At 40.9% G+C, this 16,799-nt stretch overlaps 1 protein-coding gene across 2 annotated transcripts in view; it reads right to left on the reverse strand.

Moving 5' to 3' along the window:
- The window catches only part of TRPM3 (transient receptor potential cation channel subfamily M member 3), a gene marked incomplete at both ends in the record, with an annotated part of 425,131 nt that overhangs the window by 37,834 nt on the left and 370,498 nt on the right, over window positions 1-16,799 (reverse strand). Inside the window, 6 exons of one of the 2 annotated variants that reach the window (XM_082497003.1) lie at window positions 3,917-4,084; window positions 6,584-6,812; window positions 7,652-7,941; window positions 9,053-9,082; window positions 10,490-10,630; window positions 10,774-10,809. In XM_082497003.1, the coding sequence (XP_082353129.1) occupies window positions 3,917-4,084; window positions 6,584-6,812; window positions 7,652-7,941; window positions 9,053-9,082; window positions 10,490-10,630; window positions 10,774-10,809 (894 nt within the window). The remainder of the gene's footprint in view (window positions 1-3,916; window positions 4,085-6,583; window positions 6,813-7,651; window positions 7,942-9,052; window positions 9,083-10,489; window positions 10,631-10,773; window positions 10,810-16,799) is intronic. The other variant, XM_082497004.1, reaches the window with a different exon arrangement.

Raw genomic sequence — 16,799 nt, forward strand, 5'->3', positions numbered from 1 at the left:
TTAATAATGCCTTGGAGTTACAGGTGTGTAAAATTGGATTTTGCATGCGCTCAGTGGTTCTTTAATGTGAATACTGAGGAGCCAGGGCTAAAGCCCCAGGAGCTCAGCCATCCTGCCTACTGAGCACGGCAAAGGACAGTGCCAGGGCGGTTGTGTGGTGGTGATACGGGAGGAGGGGAGAGAGGGGAGGAGTTCCAAAATCCTTGGAGAAACAGATGGAAATCCCTCCTTATGGAGAAAGCCAGCACTTCTGCCTCGTGATCACCAGCAGTGTCTTCCACTGACGTTTTCCAGACAAGCCTTGCTGCTGGCATGGAAGATGCTATGAGCACCGCCCCCCAGCAAGGCGGGTGAGATGGGCCAGGGGCACAAGGACACTGGTCTTTAACCTTTCCTATCTGAAGAACAGTATCTTTAGTGATATATGTGGTTAGTTCTTGCCATGCAGAAAAGGCTAAGCATACATACTGCAGGTGAGATAATGTGAGCCCAGAGACCAACACAACTAGCTTTGCTGCTGTTGAAAAGTCCTAACTCAGGCTCTTAGTGATGCCCACGGAAATCCAAACTTCCTATTCGGTGTGCAAAATTCCAACAAAATGAGCAAAACAACAACTGAAACACCTTCTAAAGGACTTAGATGAGTTATTCTGTGCTCTGAAATAAGGCCATTTATCAGGCAACTCTGATAGACAAACGATAAGGCACTGAATAGGGATAAGGATGTTTCTAGCTATGGCTTCCAGAATCAGTGTTATTTTGGGAGGAGGGTAGACTGCTGGGGTTTCTGACTGACCTAAAAATCAGCAACTAATTAGGGCCCTGTTCAATACAAAATGTCCATGGTCTTTATACTTCAGTGCCCTTCTACTCCTCTGTGTCTAATATTCAGGATTAATGACTGGCAGCTCCATACATAAACGGGTAAATTCCTCGGTGCTGAGGGACTGGTGATGAGAGCAGCATTCAAGCGTGTTTTTGTGAGTAGCTGCTATAAGGAAAGTCTGTTGCCTAGCATCTAGGTGTTAAAGAAATGTATGCCCAGCACCCTCATATATCTGTTATAAAGTTAAAAGCAGGTGTGAGTAACAAGTAGTTTACAGTGAATAAACACTGCATCTTTATAGTATACCCAAATGTTCAGCTACCCACCAGATCCTTTGAGAGGAGCATAAAATAAATACCTACTTGCATGCGGTTTCACCCATGCGGAGGCTTACTTCACTCTTGCTGTAGTCTGTGCGATCACATTATTCTGTGCAAATGAGGTGTAAAATAGCGCAAAAATTACTATGGCCTTGTACCTCATCCACTCTGCAAAAGTGCAGTCCAGAGGAAGAAACTAACTCTTCTGGCCTGTCATTAGTCACCTGGGCTTAGCAGTGCAGGACACACAAGACTTCGTAAGAAGTCAATGAACAGACAGTGACTAGATGTGATCTCTTTATCTTAGCAGTACTTTTATAAAAATGCATATGGCTGTAATACTGTAGGAATACAGAGACTTGAGAAGTATTCATTGGGAATGACTAGAAAAAAAGTTAGGCAGATTGTTTGGATGATACCTTATTTGCCAGAAAAGGACTTTTGAGGTGACCAAAATGATTTCTACTTCATTGATTTTGTGTGGTTAAGCTTTATGCCAAACAAACCTCAGAAACCCAAACCATGGAAAAATTTTGAAAAAAATTTTAAACAATCACGTGCCAATTAAATAAATGAATAAAAGAAAACTGTAGTAATGACTAAAAAAAATAATAATGGAGGAAAAATATGGATGAAAACAGGCAGCTCATTTTGAATACCATAGTTGCAAGCTATGGTTAGGATGAATGAATATTGAGCCAGGGTTGATTAAACATTTGTTGATTAAACATTTGTGATACCACATCACAATCAATTATTAATCTTAATGGACTATCAATAAGGTACCCTTAATAAGCGTGGCTAAAGAGAGGCTTCACAAAGGCACTTCCCAAAGCCTTACGGGCATTCTCTCATCGGTGGAGAAGAGATACAACTTAACTTACACCAGACCATTTGAGTAAGGCCCGAATAAAACAAAACTTTGATCTAAAATATTTTCTTATATTTAAAACATGACAGGTAGGGACACCCTCCTTGACATAGTGCCTAAAGGTGCCCAAATATAACTGACTATGGCATCTAATCGCAGAAAGGTCTTCGCTAGCAAATCATATCTCCTCACCACTGAAGGGCACCTGGGTGAAGAAGCTGTGCCGGAGGTCCTAAAGCACAGTATAGATTATACACAAATATTCAGTCAGCAGTGGTGTACCAAAGATATTGTTTCTAAACTTGCTGCACTCCACAGAAACAGTTTTTATTTTCTAGAAAGGCTTTATGTGTCTGAAACTTCACTAGAATGATGCATTGAATTTGAGTGAGTTGAGGGCAGAGTCAATGAGAGGAAAGAGCAATAGGACTGTCAGCACATGGAAAGGAGAAGGGAGGGAACATCTAAGACTCATCTGGAAAAGCAGATCCAGTTCAGCACATCACTTCCTTGTAGCAGGAGTCAGAAGGTAAAAAGGAAACACAGTATTGTAGACAAGAAACCAGGAGCTGGGATAACTGCAGAGAGATGGAAATGACTTCCTCTCCAAATTTTTCCCCATTGCCAAGAAAAAGGCAGCTTGCAAAGTGCTTATTTGATTTGAATAGGCACTTCATAAGTGGATCAGAAGCCAGGGATAGTAAATTGCAACTAATAGCTAATGAGCAGAGAATGGCCCATTGCTGCTATTCTGGCTTCTGGTCCTTCCCAACGGCCAGGTTCTTGCCTGCAAACGGGTCCTGTAGGTGGGTCTTGTGGGTTGCTCCTTCGGCTTGCCTGCATATTGGGTCCTGTAGGCAGGTCCTTCTGCCTGCCTGGAGACGGGGTCCTGCGGGCAGCTCCTGCTGTTTGCCTGTGGGAAACAGTCTGGGTTTTGTGTGTTTGTTTTGATTTTTTTTTTGTTTGTTTTGTTTTTTTTTTTTTTTTAAATTAACTTTTTACTTCTGTGCCTTTATCCTGACCTTAAACAACTGGGGCTGAGTTTTAAGCCTTTCAATGACATCACAATCAAGCCCAAACCAAAGCAAACCAAACAAAGCTAAGGTAGGTCTGAATATGACCTATCACTCACATGACAATTGCCCAAATTAAAAAGTATCAAACAAGTCTGAGATCAAGAGACTAGAAGTAGATGACTTCTATATTTTTCAGGGCTTTAGCTATCTGATTCTCTTTGTGCTGCAAATTATTCCTCTAAGGCTATGTTACTAATACATGCAAGTCCTCCCTTACACAACTCTGCTGAGCTGCAGAAGCTCTAAGTAAGGGCTGCGCTGTCTAGCTGCTCGCTAATGTCTTCAGTGGATTAAAAACTGCACGTATGTGTGTGTGAGAGGCAATGACCACAAATTCATAAGGAATTTTGAAAAACATTTTCATCATTTTTCTTGCCTGTTTGCACACTTACTTGGCCTCTAGTGAAGTTAACCAAAAGAAAAAAAAAATAATCTCTAGCTTCTATGACTCTTTGGGCATTTCCATCCAAAGAAAGATTTAGTGAGCTTCTTTTCTGCCAGAGAGGCCCACTCGTCTATCATGGTTGAGTGATTTCAATTCTGAAATCTCATTAATTTTTTTCAGGCAACGTGGCATCAAATTGAATCAAAATATGAGGCTATTACATCACAACATGACGATTCAGCATCACCACGCACTGCTGCATCATCGAGACACAATGATGCCAACTTCTTTGGTTTGAGTCCCATCGGGGAGATGGGAGTGTTAAGAGTGGTATCCTCTCATCTGCTAAATTTAGCCATCAGACAGCCTGCAATGCCCACAGAGGTGGGAAAAGCAAATTGACAGCACTGAGGCTGACAATTTATTGTTGGCACTTACGGTGAGTTCCATGTCCTCCTCCTCTTTTTCTTTCACTGGCTTCTCTGGTTCCTCTGGCTCCTTCTCTTGAAGATGGATCTCGTTAGCCTGGGACATGTAAGGCATATCATCTTTGTTCTTGAACTCCAAGCTGAGGATTGAAGGAGGAAGTAGAATTCCTAGAATTACCTAAAGCAATAATAATGATAACAATAATCATCACAGTAAACAGATTACAATCATGATGGTTACTTAGTATCAAATGGAACAACTCCCTCAGGACATTTAGGAAAAGAAAGACATGCATGCATATGAGTTTCTATGGCAATAGAGTATTTGTCACTTGGGGTAATGTTTTCAGAACTCTGTAGTGAAACAAAGCATGTAACTTCTATTAGCATTGCTGTGAGTGCTATGGCTAATTGCCCCTCTTGAATATTTTATCTGCTTGCTCATCAGTCCTTGGGCCTACAGATCTCTGCATTTTGCGTAACAGACAATATCAGTGTAAATGACAAGCAGTATTAATTTCTAGAGAGGGGGTTAATAGTTCTCAAGTTTTCTGTGCCCATACTTAATGCACACAGGTAATCAAGGCTAAGTGTGTGTGGATCTGAGGAGTTAAGGCAAAGCCAGCAATAACATATGCTGATGTGCTCAGCTATGCAGTCCCCTTAGATTTTGCTTCAGTACCCTGGCAGCCGCGTAATGCTCACGTTAATGCCAGCTCCTTCTTTCCTGCCTTCCCTCTCTTATGATGTGGGAATGCAGAACCCATTACAATTACCTTGTGTGGATATATGCAATGAACGATAATGCTTGGGATTAAATCAGTTGTATAACTGAAGAGGTATCATAACAATACAAAAAGAGGCGGCCTGTCTGTATTTACAAGCACAACAGCTTTTCCTGGTCTTGCTAAAACCTCGTGGAAAATGATTTTGTTATACAACTCTGCCTAAATGACAGTGAAACCAGATAGCTAGCTCGTTGGCAGGTCGGGGAGGGTGGCTGTTTGTGCTCATCATATTGGCAGACAGCGTGTGTGTTGTTGAAATCATCCAAAGTACTGCAGTTAGGAGCAGTTAGCGTATAGGAACGTGGTGCCCAGCCTCGGAAGAGCTGAATACCAGATCGTCTGCACTGCTCCTGCACTCAACTTGTTGCAAAAGGATGTGTTCAGAGAGGTTATGGGCAGACCTGTCTCCCCAGAGAGGCTATTTTTAATAACAGACAGGATTAACAATTGCCTCTTCCCCTCCCATTGGGGCTGTACATCCCCAGTGAGACTCCAAAGAATTACATTCCGCCTTCTTGCCATTTGCCAATTTCGAGAAAATTGTTCATGGGAAATAATCCATGACTCATGCTTGCAAATTTATTTCTTTGCCATGCTGCCTCATGCTCGTGTAGCTTGTAGCCTGCTTTAGCTTTAAACAGGCTCTGCTAATGAGCTTCAGTGAAATAAAACACAGGCTAGAAGCTGAGTAAACGATCCTTGTGAAGCCCTGATGTTACAAGAAGCTGAAAGGAAACAGAGTCTGTTACCTTCAGTTATTCATTGTGAAAGAAAGGTCTATTTTATGGCTTAAGAGATGTACGCCACAAAGAAGAAAGCATACAGTGGGAAATGAGTTGCTGCACTGATTTCCCTCTGCCCATGGTTGAATATCTGCAAAGTCAAGCAGTGAACAGGGCAGCAGTCTCTCTGAAGGGCAATGGGCCTGTGAGTCGAGTCAGAAAAATAGGTGGTAACGATGTCTCCAAATGTGAGAATACTTTCTATTTGGAAGCAGAACAATATTTAGGCACAGCTCCTGCAGGAGGAGGATGAGAATGCTATCAGCCACTTATTCTCATTTGTTACTGTCACTGGATTAGACCCACTACGATAACGGTGCACGTACTCATAAGCATTCTTGCCATTACCAAACATCTTTTCACACAGCAAAACAGCTGATCAATTACCACTTTTCACACACGCGATTAATGCAGGAGAGAGAACCTCTTCACTGAAAATGTTTCTTAGTAAGCTGTGAGGAAGAGGCAATTCCTGGTTATGTACTGACTGGTGAGTACTTTGGTGCAGGCGAAAGATGCCAGCCCGTGGACAGAAATTCACCTCCCAGAATTCTTCTGGCTCCGTTAGCAGTTTCACTAACCACAGCAGTAAAGCTTAAACAGCTTTGAAAATCGAATTATCCTCTAGATCCTCTAAGGTAGTCCCTTCAGGTCAGTCATCAGGAAGATTGGCAGGGGATCGCAAGAAAATTTGTACCGCTTGCTTCGGCCTGTTCTGGGAAAGGTTGTTGGATCAGCACCTTTCACTGGCAGTTAATTCACTTACACATCCTTTTTCTTTATTTATCTTTAAAAACCTTGGCTAACTCCTCAAGTATCCAGGCAGGGTGACATACTAACCTCCTGGCTCAATTCTTATTCTGATAACTCTCAGTGATGCCAGAGGGGGCTTTGAGAAAGATGATGAAAAAACCTAAGTAATGTTCTTTGAATTTGGGTTTGTGACAAGCTCCCTGCTAAAATTCTGAAGAATATACCCTGCTTAATGTCAATACAAATAAGCACCTGAAATATCATTAATTGAGCCAGTTATTACTAATTTGTTGTAAGCCCCGTCACCATCTATCAGAACTCTGACTGTTAATTTTATTTTAAAACAGTGCTGACCTTTAGGCCAGAATTTTTGCGCATCCGGAGACGACCCATCCACATGTCTGTGAGCAACATTTGGCTGCAAGTGTGAGCAATGAAGTCCCTGTGCTTGGCTGCTACTGCGAGCTGCAGGCATGTGGCGTTGCTCCAGTTCTTCAGCTCGTAGGTCAGCAGTTTCATTGCCAGTTGCTCATCCTGCTTGTACGACTGGTCCAACAGCTCCACTGCCAACTGACCAAAGTCCCTGCAACAGAGGGGACATTCGTTCATTCCCATCAGCCCAAGCAGCCTGCTGCAGAAAACACCCCTCCGCAACTGACAGCCTCTGCAAAGGGGGCATCGCCTTCCATCGTGCAAATCGTGATGTTGACTGCACACATGGAAACCCACATTTTCAAACGTGAGTGGCTAATGGTAGGCATATAAATAAGTGCCCCGACTTAGCAGTGATGAGCACCCACACCTACCAGCTGTCTGCTCCCACTTGCCTGCCCACCTCCCTGACATTCTAGGCTGAAATCCCCTGGTTAGCTGCGGCTTCCAGGATTGCTTCCATGCTGTTTGCCCATGGCTTCGTGCTCAAGTGTCCTGGAAAAATGAGTGTCCAATACTCCTTTTTAAATTCTGTGTCTCAGACTTTTAACATCAGGGAAGATTATTACAGAATCTAGTATCTTGGCTTGCTCACCTAAGCATGAGCTCTTGGTTAATCAATGCTCCTGCCCGAATATTATGTTCATAAGTATTTCAACAATTGTTCTGCTTGGGATGAACAGAGTGTCTTGAAAAAGCACAGAGCAATGTTGCAACCTGACTCTTGAGGCCTCAGGGAGAACACATAAACAATATAGATATTTCATTGCCTTCTTGACACCTTCTCATTTCAGAAGTTATACTGCTAGCAACTCTACTTCTCTGACAGACAGATTGTTTAAAAGCCAATTTAGACTTTCTCTAAAGGGACTGCATTTTCCCTACAAGATAGAAATGAAAGCAAGGTACAGATAAGCAAATTTCAGGCAGGTTCTACCTTCTTTTTTTTTTTTTTTAAACTCAGGGTAGTGTGCATGAAAGAAAATTCACCTGGAATTATGGTTCAGCTCTTGAGATATGTCATCCACCATGTCATTTTCTGATGCTTCGTGGGCCATGGCTTTGCAGAGTTTACAGGCCACCAGTGCTTTAGCCATAGCCTCTTCCCCATGCTGCCAAAAGAAGAGTGCCATCTTCTGACGCTTCATCAGCACAGCCCACACCATCAGCTCATGGAACGGGAAGGGGAAATGATTGATCTCAGGGTCATCCAAGTCAATATCAACTTCTTCTTCTCTTTTCTTCGTTGTTTTCCTCCCTCGCCGCAAAGGGACATCATCCTGTGAGAATTGTATAGAAATGTTTTTCACCATTGAAGGAACTGAATCAATTCACACAATGCAGTGGAGTTGGTACCTGAGAAGTCAAACACTGCAGGCTAGCCCCTTCAGGTTTTTTGGACACAATATTTAACACAGGAAAACGTCAAAAAAGGTATTGCTTCAACCACTGTAATTAAGCATTTGGTGACCCCATATCTACCCACAGGGAAAAAGAGCTTTGGACTACCACTCTAAACTGTTCTTTTTCCCTAAGAACACAGAGTATAATCACACAATATCCAGAACCTTTTTGGAAAAGTTGCTGTTAAAAGAAAGCTAAGAGTTCACTCCAAACATAACATCTGTTGTAATGCATCCACCTGGTTCCCCTTCCAGAAAGTACATATCCAGGGGATGGTTTGGTCTGCTAAAGATTCCCTCCCTACTTATTCTTGTTTTTATCTCCCTTTATCTTCTCACAAGAGTAGGAATTTCCTTTCTTCACTCCCATTCTGCCTTTGTATCCCATGTTTATCCCTTCTTTCTCCAGCTCTCTGTTGTTTCTATCGTCTTTAGTTTCTTTCCCATTTAAGCCTATCGCTTTTATCAGATGAGCTGACCTATTCTGTGCTGCATCTGTTGACAGCAAAATGAAAGTTGTATAAAATAAACAAACAAGAAGACACTATTATCTCCTTGAAGCATCAGGTAGCCAAAAGTATCAGCAAAACTGATGGAAATTTCATCCATGTGAAGACTTCTGCATCATTCTCTGCAACTGCTTCATTTCTGTGAATGCATTTTAAAGTTTTTTTTAAAGTGATCTGACTTGAAATTCTGCTTGGCCTGACAGACTGAAACATTTTGCTTAACCTTCATGAAAAGAAAAATATGCACAGAAGGGGCAGAGCCTTCTTTTCTCTTGTCTATCATCTACTGGAGTCTTATTAAGAAATGTTTCTTAATCTGGACCTTGAGTAAACAAGTACAATTTGTGTGGCCCATTTCTTATATAAAACTTGAAAAGACCTATCGGTGCCTTCATTACAGTGAATTTAAACATTATCTTGATATAATGTATATTTATCAGAGAAGGAAAAAACATTAAGATTTATCACAGGTTGCCTACCTCCATTCCCAACAGTTTCAGGGCTTTTGGCTGTACAAAAAAGTTAGAAAAATGTTATTTCTCCCAGAAAGGTGACAGAAAATTACAACTATATATGTATACATACATACGTACATACATACATACGTGTGTGTAACGTGATGTATAACATGTAATATAGAGTATATAATAGACAATATATAATGCGTAATATATATGCAATGCAATGTAATATAATTTATATATATACATCAATCAAATAATTACATATATATTTAAGTTAACCTTGAATTTGACCCTATTTCACCAAAACACACAACAGAAGACATACATTTGGCTTCAGGTATAAATTACAGCTGGTTTGGGGCTATTCTAGTAGAGAGCAGATAGGAATTACTGCTGAGGCATGAATGGATTTCTCTGGAGTACATGAGTATTTTTGCCATTCCCCTGGTACGCTTTTACTGACTGCTGTAGAGCTGCTGTGTAAGTTGGTTCAGTATCTGTGAAATCACTACTCAAACACTTCCCTTGATGGAGTGACTCAGGGAGGCAAGTTACTCCCAGCAGCTATAATTGCTACCTTTCCTCTCAGAAATGAAGAGTGCAAGTGTAGGGGAACAAACAAACCCATTTCAGGTGTTTGGCTGTAACCATTTCACAGAGCTGTTGCTCTTTGTAGACACTTAGAACAATATTCAATGGTAGGTATCACCAAAATCTGAACTGAGACAGGAAATTAAAATGTGAGGTAAAAATAGGCAAAGAAAGAACTACAAATCTTGCTGGGAGCAGTTGAGCAGATTTTTCCTTATGCTGGATTCGGTCAGTGGCATTATGGATGACAATTAATACCTTTTATGTTTTAGAAAGGTAGCAAACTTACTTTGGATTCACAGAATTCTCATCTATCAGGCATGAAAACAACAAAAATACTGAAGAGTGTTTTTGCCATGGGCCCACTGACTCTGCTGGAGCCATATCCAACCAATAAAGCCAATTATGACTTGCGGGTTTCTTTGCCCTGATACCTTCAGGCCAGAATCAAGAAGATGAGCTATGAGACAGGAAATGCATCTATCAAAACACAATTTTTTTCAGGTCTAACTCAGGTGCCCTATGGTGTTATTGGTACAGGTTAAAAGACTTGTCTTTCAAAAGCTGCGGCTACTCATAATTATAGATTTTAGAGCCAGAGGAGACTGTTTTATGTCCTGATCTCACCAGACCAGCAGGATCCAATAATTTTTTCATTAAATTAATAAAAAATGGAGCTCGCATCCATGGCTGACTTGCGGTGTGTTGTGGTGAAATAGCTGCTATGTACACAATGGGAATGAATCTGTAGACTGAACAGTATGTGTACGTGGATCCCTCCAGCTTGGAACTATCTAAGAAGCTATGGTAATCCCTGCCAGCGGGTGCAGTCATACGGATGGCAAATAACTTGGTTCTTACCCTCTTGGGTCCAAATAAATTGTGGTACAGTGTTCTGAACCGCTTTCGGGTGTAATTGCAGCGATATGCTCCTCCCATCAGGTACTCTATCACCAAACCAATATCAATCAGACTTATCCGATAATCAGGGGGTAAGTTTCCCTGCAATGAAAATAAGAAGAATGGGGGGGAGGAAGAAATGCTTATTACTGGCATTGTTAAATACACTTTATAATGGTCTTAGAATAAAACAAATTAAATAGTTAAAAACAGGAATGTATTATTATGCTGGTTAATTAATTCACCTTAAAATAGATCCAACCGAAACCTGGATATTCTCGCTTGGAAAGAAGACATAAGTTAAATAAGAAGGTGAAGAACTTGTTGGAAGTAACAGAAGATAACGTCAGTACACAGTACTCATATTCTTCAGCTGGGGAAACAAGGAACACGACTGCAGAACAAAAAGCACGAGGATCAGCACACTTGAAAGATCAGGCACAGTTGCTGGACTCTAGTCCTGCAAGATAGCACCTTTTCTGCACCATCTGTCCCCCACAACACTTGTCCTGGCATATTACATCTCTGCTGGCACCTCTTTGGACTGCCTCACCTGCACTGCCAAGGCATGGTGAAGTGACATCATGCGATATCATTTGTTCACGTGGAACCAGATCCTGCGTGTGATCTTCTATCCTGTGGTGTTTCCTTCCCGTGTTCCAGGAAAGGAAAGGCAGGGGGGAAAGAGCTGTGTTATCTACTCCAGAGGACTTACACAGCACATGAGTTATTGTTATTGCTAGTTGCTAGAGGTAAGGACAGTCTGTTAGCATTTGTTCTTGGAGTTATGTACAAAGACACACCTATCTTTGCTTAAATTCCACACCTAGTCTGAGGAAAGCATCTATATGTACAAAAGTAAGTATGAAAGTTGTAGTAAACAAAATATCTGTGGCTAATTCTTTGGTGTTTTGCTCAAGAAGAAAACTACAGGCCTAGCAATTTTCCTAGATGGTCCCTCTTCGAAATCCCAATATATTTTACTGAAAGCCCCTCTAAGCGTAGTATCTTGCTACCTAATTTCCAGCTGTGCCAGGCAGATTGTCTCCCAAGAGGTGAACTGTGCTTGTAGCAAGGGTCATTAGTAGGGTCCTGGAAAAGATGTCTACATACTTGCCTTTATGTTCCTTTTCCCTTCTTATGCTCTGTTAAATATAATATGTATGTGCAATGTCTTCAGCGTGCGCTTTTTATTTTGAAGGGAAAAAGAATGATAAATATGCCCACGTCTTATTTCCCTCACTTTGTGAACTCCCTTGCACATATCTTCCTTCTCTTCACTGTCAAGTCTGTGAATGGCAACACTAAAGTTATGAGTTCTCCAATACTTATGGCTTGCAATGCTATGAAGAAAGATTTCAGTAACAGATTGTCTCTTACTGCATAGGAATCTAAGTCTGCCTTTGAGTTAACTGTGCTTTTCTATTCTCCATTAGCAGGAAGCCTTATGCAACACCTAGCAGGCCAGAACAATTTCAGGGTGGGCTGGTCTCACGGATGTGCGGGTAAAGGGCTCTTGGGGGTCTCTGGCAATGGAAGAACAAGACCCCAGTGTGGGCACATCTGCTTTTCTGTTCCCCCCTGGGAACTCCACAAGGAAAACTCCAATCCCTTTACTGGAGGAAAGGGCTAACGGGGAGGGAATGCCCCCAAATGAAAGTTTGTCTTCTTCTCTGAATCACTGCCTCTGAATTGTTGAGATGACAGTTTCTGGTTCAGCAAGGAGTTCCCTGCCAGAAAAGAAGGCATGATTCAGCAAATTGTGAATAGGTCACCCAGATCTAGAGATCTCGTTAAGAACCCTACAGATTTACAGCTCTCTGTCCTGTCTGTCACTGTGCAAGAGCTGTGACTACAAATTAAAGGTGGAAAGAGAGGTAAATTATCCTTCTGTGAACTGCGAGTGGTAGCCTTGGAAAAAGAGAAAATTACTCTAGTAAGAAATTAACTTGTACAGTCAACGTTACAGAAGGACCAGGAAATTGTAATTGTTAGCTTTGAAATTTTTCAGTGCACTGTAATAAAATAATCACATTTTCTCTAATGATATACAGCCCAGATTACAGTTAGCCTGTAGCTCTTTTTAGGCGATCGCCAAAAGAAGGTTAGCAATTCGCACGGAGCAATTTTATGACTGCCGTGTCTTGCTGGAAATGTCTGCATGTCTGCAGATATCTGCCTGGCTTCTCTGTGGATGTGCTTATTACATTCAGAGCAGGGAAAGACTAATGGAAAGCAGATGGCTACTAGTTCTGCAGAAGAGATGAAACGGATGCAAAGGTCCTCCTTCCTCTTCTACTTCAGCCAGGAAGAGCAATGCTTGTTTCCCTCCCTGCTCACCACAGTACATAATGCGTGCTGAAAGGCTGAGGAAGGAGAGAGGGAGGTAGTGCTGTGGTGTACCATGCCTAGCAATGGGCTGGGATTCAAAGGGACAGAAGATCAAGCAAATTTAGTGGCAAAAGGTGATCTGCCAACTATCTTTCAGTAACGTCCCTTAGCATGTCCTTTTGCACTCTTCCAGCTCTTGGTTAATCTGATGGGTGGGGGAATCACTACGGTTTGCAGGTCTGCATATTAGCCTAGTTTATTTGATCCCATAAATCTAAAATTTAAATGCTACTAGTTTTGTTTGTTTTTTTGTTTGTTTTCCCCAAATGTTCTTCTCTCTCCAGAATGGTTAAGACAATGACAGTTTTACTAGAACAAGGATGAAGGTACTAGCAGACGTGGGAGTGTAGCTCCAAGACAGAGTTGTAGTTCTTCAGCAGACTCCTGCTGTCTTAATGTAAGACACTAAAACCGAATGCTTTGATGTTATTAAGGGGCAAAAAATACTTGAGCAATTAAGAAAGCACAACTGGCATCAGTGGGCTGCATGTGTTAGAAAGCATGAGATTCTTGATGTAGTTCTGGTTTCTAAGGTTTCATAAAGGGATTTAGATAGAAAATTTCCAATACTGCAACATTAACAAAAGATGCATCTAAACCTCCCAGATAATATTGAAACACTTTACTAAAGAAAACTCACATATTCACAGCAGAAATACACATTTCGTGGACACACACATATGTATGGCTCCATGCTAACACACAACTATGTTTCCAAAGTAAGCAGACCTAGTAAAGCCAATTGAACCATCCTTCTGAAAGGAGTTATGCATGTGCCAAAGCACTTACTGTATCAGCAGCCACCTCGAACAACCCTGGCAGCAGTGAGTCTGCTTGTAAATGAAGCACAGCGGTGCAAGGGGGTCAGAACGCCTCCAGTAACAGCAAAAGTTTGGATGGGCTAATCCTAGCACAGCCAAAGTGTTCAGGAACGCCAGAGGAGAAGGTTTTATTTGCAGGTATGATAGGTATCCCAGTCAATAATCAATTAAACTTTTAATGCTGGGACAAGCTCTTAAATGTTAATGTGTTATGCTTTTCCTGAAGAAAATTAAACTTGAAACTGTAGCTAATCAATTATAGTCTTTTTTCACTTCAAGTGCATTTCTATGTTCAGCAGGTACCAACTCTGATTTTGCATGCTGAGGAAAAAATAATACTTTCAAAATTCTGTTTCAAAATTCTGTTTCAAAATTTCAAAATTGCCTGTTAGTTCTCCGGAAATGTAGACATACAGCGACAGTCCGAAATAAAGAACTTTGAAAACTTGTATCACCCCAGAGTGTGAATAAGATATATTGATTATATACAATTTTTTTTTTATTAAAAATTCAGCTGTTAATTTCTACTGTCTTTCATTAGCTAGTTGAGCCAGTGAAGGATATTTTAGAAACAGCCTGCAGAGGGCAACCTCCGCTTACAGACAGGGTGTCAAGCACGGCCACTCTTTCCTCCTGCTTAGCCTGGATGCATGGGTTTGTACGGCCAAGGGAAGGAAGTCAACCCTGTACGGTAACTTCTGTACCCCTGAGAGGACGTCGCAAAAAGGCCATGATGGAAACGGTGCAGGCAGATTTGTCCCAGTATGTAGTTATGGAATTGAAAGGATCAAAGAGAGAGCTGAGCCCAGTTGTCATTAAGAACTGACACCTACGTAATATGGCAGTCGTAAATTAAATAATGCTTCTATGATTTGTAAGCGTCCGTTTTCTATTTGAGAATTCACGATGAGGCAGATGTAAATAACTTTTTAGAGCATACACCCTTTTAAATAGAGCAGGTTTTAAAATTGGGATGTATGCATAAAAAGCACAGAGCAGGCATATCCTTTAAGCATTGTCTCAAGGTGACATACTACATTTTTGTATTTATATTTCATGATACTGTAAACCAATCTGAGAGGCTACATATTTGGCATCAAAACAGATATAAACTCAAAAAACTAGCATGAGCAGTGTGGTCTGGTTTTCATGCACAGTGGGCCACTTAACTGTCACATAGTGATGTCCATTAGGAAGTTATTTCCGAGGAGGTGTTTTCATTTAAACTGTTGTCAGATCTGCCGACTGATTTACAGCTTGGTTGACTGGTAAGGGATCTGCTCAGATGGCAGAACCACGGTGAGCTGTCACTTTTCTCCGAGTGCACCGCAGTGGCTTCTCATCACTGACAAAATGAGAAATGCAGCCCCAGAGGCGCAGTTTTCTGATGAAGGTGCTAGAGGGCTGCACCAGGTCATTTGTTTTTAAAGCCCTTAACTATATTCTAATAAGAGTAAATATTGACTTCATGTAGGGGGAATTACTGGAGACTTTGGATATGGACAGAAGAAACAAAGATGAATTTATGGAAAACTGACCATCACCTAACCTTTAGCAACCATCATGGAAAAAATGTCATTAAATACAGTATAAGTTTACTTAATGCCAATGTCTATCAATATATGCCTATGAGTACTGATCATCTTTGCCTATTTGATGCTTTTTTTTTCAAGAGTTCCTTTAAAAATACATCTTTTGTTGGGGACTCAGAAAAAAAATATTATTTAGTCTCTCAACATACAAATTGCTCTGCCTTCGAAGGAGGACTTGGAAAGGTGATGCTGGGGGAGAGAAGGATTTTGAGAAGGATTTTGAAAAGGAATATATTTTAAAATAAAAGGACAGATGATGCTTGTTTCTAACTCTTATAGGCATATAAATAACTGCATATTTAGTAAAAAAAAATAATTCTAGTAACTTGGGCTTCAAGACAAGTATCCAGTCTGAATGCATTCTAACTTAACTCTGTTCTATCCAAGGGGATGTGTGCATAAGAACAGTTTCAGTTTCTTCTTTAGGAATTTCACACTTTTGGATGGTCACTTAGTATACTATATATAATTGAAGAATTATGATGCCATATAACACACTAACAAAAGAAAACCACCAGAACCTCCCTAAACATAACTACTGATTACTCTGTAGCATTATTTAACAGAAAGATAATATATGAAGCATTGCCACTCCCCTCCCCCAGCTGCCTTTGGTTCTGCTCAGTTGTCAGTGACCAAAGAAATAACCAAAACCCGTGCTCTTACAAATAATCTCAATACCTTTTTCCATCTTCTATCTAGTCCCATGTATAGAAATCTCCTTTCTCAAGTATGCTACCCTTGAGGTCTGACTTACGTAATGTGCAAGGTTGTAATCTGCACATGCTTTGGGAGAATATGCAAGCTAATGAGGTCAGTTGCAGAGTCAATCTCCTTGCTTGATCCATATATTTAGAGGATAAGGGATTTTCATTCATTGCTGCTGCTGTAACACTTTTAATCCTGAACACTCTGCTAAAGGTATTTGGTATCTCCTTCCTGTCACTATACCCTTCTGTGTTTCTATCCTGCCCTCCTAATGGCTATTTATAATTCAAGATGCTTGAAATTAACTTGATAAAGTGGCAGGGGAAAGTTACACTACTACTTTTAGTATATTTTTGGTGAGGAAGATGGCTACAATATAACACACAACACAGAACAAGGAACTGTTTCAACAAATTAGGATCCAGCACACGGATAAGGGCTATTTTACAGGCTCGGAAGTAAACTAACAACATGGAAATTAGCTTTGACAATAGTTGCAGGTATGGAAAAATACAAATAACAGCATAAATCCACACAGTATGTAAGAGCCTACAATTATGCTAGCAGAAGCACTATTACCCAAGCATCTAAAACCACAGAGAAAGCAAGCCAAATAACTTGCTAATTGTGCTTTGTATGCAAAAAGTTCATGTTCGGTACATACAAACAGGACATTTTGTAATGGCAGGGGTGGGAGAGGCTCTGACTGAAAGCTCATGCAAAACAGAGATTGTATCTAGCTACAAAAAGCAATCATAG

The sequence above is a fragment of the Vanellus vanellus genome (genome assembly GCF_965231255.1).
Source record: "Vanellus vanellus genome assembly, chromosome: Z".
In the NCBI taxonomy this organism is placed as follows: Eukaryota; Metazoa; Chordata; class Aves; order Charadriiformes; family Charadriidae; genus Vanellus; species Vanellus vanellus.